This window comes from Tasmannia lanceolata, unplaced genomic scaffold (genome assembly GCF_043159265.1).
Source record: "Tasmannia lanceolata isolate RefF3 unplaced genomic scaffold, GAP_Taslan_0.1 ptg000018l, whole genome shotgun sequence".
In the NCBI taxonomy this organism is placed as follows: Eukaryota; Viridiplantae; Streptophyta; class Magnoliopsida; order Canellales; family Winteraceae; genus Tasmannia; species Tasmannia lanceolata.
In genome coordinates, this window is record NW_027518695.1 from 61,146,817 (window position 1) to 61,153,358 (window position 6,542).

Consider the following 6,542-nt stretch of genomic DNA (forward strand, 5'->3'; position numbering starts at 1 on the left):
ATTTAGAGAAGGAAAGAACGATTTGCTAGTACGATACTCCTTAAGAACACAAACAACAGTTTATCTTGGATGGCTACCCTTCTTCATAAAATGATAGATTTGCAGAGTTGTCTTTGTGTGGATCTTTGACAATAAATGCGTCTATACATTTCTAAAGAACTCTTTTGGAAACTCCCACCTGTCTGCAACTATCGATCTAAATACCAGCAATTTAAAAAAAAAACAAGACTCATAAATAGGTGAGATTTAAGGAGAATTAACATGTCAAGAGTCAATCTTTTTAAAGCTTCTAAAACAGGATTGAATATACATGCACCAACTAACCTAAAAAAAGAAGAGAAGTGGAGAGTGGACAGGGGGGGCAACCTTAAAAAAGCTGATAAGATCAGGACAACACAAAAAACAGACTACATCCAAACTAACATCCATATAGAGAAACCCGAGACAAGTCAAAGCATGATCATGAATGAGTAAAATGCCGAACAAGGAAAGGCTAACACAAAATCCCAATCCAGTCAAGGGCCACTTTGGATAGATTGGGAATGGGTGATAGCTAATGGCCACATCAAGAAGCTGAAAATTGCATAGCGAACATTGGATTGACAATGGTGTAACCACCATCTACTACAAGGTTGTGACCACTCACATACTTGGATTCATCACTTCCCAAATAGAGGGCAGCATTAGCAATGTCTTCTGCTTTAAGATAGACCCCCTTAAGATTAGCAGTAACCTCCATTGCCTTCTCAAGCTCTTTACCTTTTCGCTCAAAGAATCTCTCAGCCAAAGGGGTTACCAAACCATAAGGAGAAACACAGTTTACTCTAATACCAAACCGCCCGAGCTCAACGGCCGTATTCTTCGTGAGCCCGACTACTGCGTGCTTCGAGCATGAATAGGCATGACTACCGATCCCACCTAAGATCCCAGCAGCACTAGATGTACTGATTATGCTGCCACGACGAGCAGGGATCATGACCCGAGCGGCGTGCTTGATACCCAAGAAGACACCCGTTACATTGACATTAAGTACTCTTTCGAAATCTGGCTTCTCATTGTTAATAATGCTTTGCTTGGGTGGGTCTACGATGCCCGCATTGTTGAACATAATGTCGAGCTTCCCGTACTTGGTATTGACACTGTCGACAGCACTTCGGACGTTTTCTTCATCTGAGACATCACAGTGGATGAAGGAATCAGGGAAGCCGAGGTCTTTGCTAAGTAATTGCCCCAAATCGTCTTGAACATCGGCTATTACAACTTTGGCACCATGCCTGTGGAACAATTTGGCCGTGAATTCGCCAATGCCACTTGCTCCGCCAGTAATCAATGCCACCTTACCTTCTAGCCTATAGAACAAAGTCAATAGTGTTTGAGGAAAATAATCTGTTTAGAGAAGCTAGTAGCAATCCTAATAGGAAAATATGTAAGCATAAAAGAAGAGAATACATGGGATTAACACTTTGGTAAAAGCCAATAAGTGATTCTGCTAGAATAAAATAAAATTCTCATCTGAAGTATTCTACTCCTGTGTTATTTTATTAGAGCATATCTCTGTGTGGTCTGAAATGCATCAAACAAGACAAGTTTGTGAATTTTGCTTTGCAGGATTAAGAAAAAGCAATGCTGATATTATTTGCCCAAGACATTGATGTTGTGAAGGGCACATTGATGCTCGATGGAAGAATATTATCATTCCAGAATTAATTATGTAAAAATAAGAGAAAATATGTAAAAAATTACAAATTATATGGAAAATGATGACATTAACGTTTGGGAAGGATAATAAAATAGAAAATTTTCAAATATAATTTGTGTAAGCAAAAAAAAATTATTTAATTACATAGTGTCTGTTAGCGTATATGTCCTAAAAGCCAGCACGTTTATTTTAGGGAGAGTATATACGCGCCCCCCCCCGCATTACGCATGCGCCCCATTATAACGTTATTTGACGTCAAAAGGCGTTAAAGTTGACCACTTTTCACGTCAAATCACGTTATAAGGGGAGCGTGCGCGTAATGCAGGGGGGGTGAAAATATCATCTCCCTTATTTTATTTTATTTTTTTGAAAATTGACAAATATATTCATACCAGCAAAATTACAATGGGGACCAGTAGTCCCACTAGATTTACATAGTATGAATTGTCAGGGGCATTCTCCTTGGTTCAAAAGAAAAACCCATTATCCCTTACATTACCCAATAGCCTCAATTTAATTAATTGAATCCAGCAAAAAGTGCCAAATTTGTGGGACCCCCAAGTCAAGATCGTGACCTGCCACGTCGTACCGATTTCTCCACTAAAATCAGCTGGCAAATTCGATTTTCAAAAATCCCACTCGAAGACCCAGAGCTATTGTGCGCCCCTAACCGTGCACTACCCAACATCATCATCCGATTTCTGGTGGCCTCCACCTCGAACCACCACTAAACACCGACGGTTCCCCATTAAAAATATATCAAATTCTTCTACCATCTTCTCCAAGACCTACTTCCACTAACCCAAAAATCATCCAATCCAAAAGTATACTCCTAGCCCTAACCCTAAACCGTAACCCTAAAGACTATATTACTCCCCTACGTCATTCCCCAATCAACCGTAACCCTAACAACCCTAAAAATCCCCTCCTCTTCCTCCTCCTTCAAACCCCTACAAGGTTCATTGCCGCTATCCACGACCTCCCTCGCCTCCATATCCAACCTCGTCATTTTCCCCTGAACTCGAACACCCTTTTCCTTACATCGGCTCCTTCCACGACCTCCAACAACTCCCCCATCCATTTTCTCCATCAACGCTAACTAAATTCGGCCCATTCACCATTAAATTTGGCCTTCTTGAGCCCAGCTCTGGCCATTCCGCCCTTACTTTATTGACATTAATTTTTTAATAAATAGTTTATTTCATGACATCTATTAAGTATGTATGTTTGAATGTGTGTGATGTGCTTACTTTATGACATATGTTCTTCCCTTTTAACCAAAGTAGGAGTATCATGCCGATGGATTCACCGATCATAAGGCATAGGGAGATATGATATTCCATCCCTTTGAAGACCTTAAAGGTTCTTTGTTAGGATTGAGACTAGAAATCTCTTCCCGTATACAACTAGCATTAGACCTGCGTCCATACACCGATTGGGGTGGTTTATCTCGGCCACGGGGGTAGTAGACCCTAAGTAGGCAGAATGGGTGTAGTGAATGGTTCACATTGAACGGGATCATTACATAATATATTGTGGAGATGAATAATGATAAGGCTATTCTGCTCAAACATGACCCTATTATATGTCCTTTGACTTGAGGGGTCATGTATTCTTTTTTTTCTATTGGTTTTGGCATTAAAGCTTTGGTTTTGACATTTCAGCACCTCTCCCAATTTTCTTATTTTCCATAAGATTTGCTTTGCTCCCTTACAACATCTTATATTTTGTTGCTTTCAATCAGAGGCCAATTTATGAGAAGCTTTTCTCTTTTAGCCGCCAATCTATTCAGCCGTTGGTCACCCATAGTGGGGTAGAGCCCACACCTTTCTAACAATTATTTGCCTACATTCTTTCGATTCTCCACTTTCATTAACCATAAATTCATTTAATTAGATGTTTAGATTGACTGATTTACCCACCGAAAAAAAAAGATTGACTAATTTCGTTGATTTTTAACCATTAGATGGATGTTCAAGATCAATCAATAGAAGGTGGGACCCACTATTTTAGCCATTAGTTGGATCTTAAGATTGACAAATTCCCCTTTTTAGCTATTTTGGCTTTCTGTTTTTTATCTTCTGGGGAAAATCAGAAGTTCATCTATGCCAACCTTGCCTCGCTTTATGTCAATCTAATTTATTTAATGTCGGTAAAGAGGATGAGATTGACTTTTGGAACCAACCTTGGCACCCCAAAAGTATCATCTCTTCCCCGTTTTTGAGATCTCGTACTGCATCGTCCCTAGCCTCTGCAAATTCCCTCTCCCAAATCCTCAGAAGAGACTGATGGATCCCCTCTATGCATAAAGATTCCCCTAAAGAAGAATTCTAGTTACTCCAGTTTGCAATCACAAATGAGGATAATAAAAACTATCCAATCTGAAGCCCCTCTAGTGGACCTCCTCTACTGATGGATCTTTTAGCACCAAAAGCGCCTGGAACTCTATTTGAGTCCACAACCCAAAACATCATTGGACTGATATTGTGTGGTTCAAAGGTCTTGTTCCTAAATATGCTGTCACATCATGGAAGGCCCTTCTTCACAAGATGAGCACCAAAGATCGAATCTTCAGTAGAGGCCCCCAATCTGATTCCTCTTGTGTTCTATGTAATTCAGTACCTGAATCAGTTAACCATTTGTTCTTTAAATGCGGGTATTCAACTTAGATATGGAGACAAGTATTATGGAGAGCTGGGCACCACAAATACCTGAAAAATTCCCTGATTGAAGAAGCCAATTGGCTAAAAAAGAACTCTTGTGGGAACAATCAGTCCTCAATTGTGCTTAAATTCTGTTTTTCCAATGCCATTTCCAAAATTTGGAGAGAAAGAAACTCTCGAACCTTTGACAGTATAAGAAAGCACAAATCTCTCATCCTGAAAGAAATTCTCCTTGAAGCCAAACTCAAAATAAACTCTCTCAATATTACTGATACAGATACTACAGAAAACCAAAGAATAGCCTCCTTATTCTGGTATAGATTGAATTCTCCCTCTCTTGATGAACTGAGTAAAAAATGGTGTTCCTGGATCCCTCCCTCTCTTGATGAACTGAAAATTAATGTGGATGCCTCTCTGGATGATGATGGAGGGGGAATCGGTGGGTTGATTCGTGATAACTCAGGTAAATGCATTTCTCTTTTCTCTCAAAATGTGGACAAAGAAGAAATTTTCGAGCTTGAACTTTATGCAATTGAAAAAGGTATTCATCTAGCTTCTACCCTTAATGCAAGAAATATTTGGGTAGAATCTGATTCCAAGTTTATGGTTAATATCCTGTTTCCTCGGCGATCCCTTGGAGATAGGTTATGAGAATTAGAAGAATTAAAATAGCACTGTATGCTTTTCTTCATCACAAGATTTCCCACATCTGGAGGGAGGCAAACTCAGCGGCTGATTACCTCTCAAAGAGAAATTACTCTATAAAAGGTTGGAATTTGCCCGGTTCGGGATCCACTTACGAGCTTACCAACATTATTGATGAAGATGGAAAAGGAACTCAGTACCTTCGTCTGTAACTTTCCCCTCAGGCTAGCTCTTTGTTTTCCTCTGTTGTTACTTCTTATGTGTTTGTACTGTCCTTGCGGCCCCCCCTGCAACTCTTTTCTCCATTTTTAATATATCTGGTGGGGGTCATGCCTAACCTCAGCTTGCCAATCAAAAAATAAATAAAATCTAACTTATTTAAAACACCAGCCACATGTTAGTTGTAATAAACAGATTCTTCATACTTATTTTTCAGTTATTGTATTGCCTAAAATCACAAATCTACACTATTAGGCTATTTTCTCCCATATGAATTCTATTCTTTGGGAAATTTTGTCAAAGTCTCTAGATAACCAAAATAGTTAATCTCTTCTTTGCAGACCATTTTTTGGGTTATTTTATAAAGCTTTTTGGCAGCATTGTGCAATTAATTATTTATTTTGAATTTTTATTTTATTAAAATTTAGTGGACTCCTAGATTCACAGGTGCCCATGCAAAAAAAGGGGGACAAAGGGCACCTCCTTTTTTTTTATGGGTACAAAGGGCACCTCCATTGGTCAAATGCGCACAGAAAATTATGATCGGAACTTTCTTAAATGGCATTTGACCAATGGGTGCGCCCTTCGCCTTGTTTGGATGATCCAAACCATTCATTTGTTGGGCCCTGATCAAGATAGAGTGTGTGCAGAATATCTTCTCCATAAGATGATCCTAACCCTATAATATGAAGTGGTTTAAAATGGACTGTACAGATCGAAACCTCCACAGATTGGAGGCATAGAATCATCCTATGGAGAAGATTTCTTGGGCACACCCTATCTAGGTCAGGGCCCAACAAATGAATCATTTGGATCATCCAAAAAAAAGGTAGGCACCACTGTTTTTTTTAGGGACTGCACGTGCATGCACGGCCGGCCACCATATAAATTCTCCTCAAACAAGATGATATTTTATACGGTGTAAGCCCGTATAGTCTAGTATTATTCAAAAGGTACTGTACAGCTAATACCGTAGGATGATCCAAACCGTCCATTTGATGGGCCACATGGTAAATAGGTTGTGCCCAAAAAAACATGTCCATCGGAAGATCCTAGCCCTCCAATCTAAAAACAATTTTTTGGGCACAATCTTTTTCCTTGTGGCCCATCAAATGGACGGTTTGGATCATCCTATGGTGTAAGAGGTACCATATTTTTGAAAAATATTGGACGGTACGGGCTTACACCATATAAAAACTCGAAACAAGAATAACTTAAGTTTGGCAAAGAGGGGAAGAATACCTTCTCGGAACGCTAGAGAGAACGGAGGTGCTTCCCATGGTTGAGGCAGAGTGACAACTGATATTCTACAAAAG

General features: G+C 39.6%; 1 protein-coding gene across 1 annotated transcript; it reads right to left on the reverse strand.

Moving 5' to 3' along the window:
* Positions 1-349: 349 nt before the first annotated feature.
* On the reverse strand, positions 350-6,542 carry LOC143851903 (secoisolariciresinol dehydrogenase-like). Its single transcript, XM_077361396.1, has 2 exons — positions 6,469-6,542; positions 350-1,349 (listed from the first exon to the last, which is right to left on the reverse strand). Exons 1-2 carry the CDS (start codon positions 6,504-6,506, stop codon positions 566-568), a joined length of 822 nt encoding a protein of 273 aa, XP_077217511.1. The 5' UTR covers positions 6,507-6,542; the 3' UTR covers positions 350-565.

Excerpts from the sequence above, each read along its gene's own strand:
- LOC143851903 (XM_077361396.1), bottom strand. The coding sequence starts at position 6,506 with ATGGGAAGCACCTCCGTTCTCTCTAGCGTTCCGAGAAG. Across the intron at positions 1,350-6,468 it reads CTCTCTAGCGTTCCGAGAAG|GCTAGAAGGTAAGGTGGCAT; the intron begins GTATTCTTCCCC and ends TTTGTTCTATAG.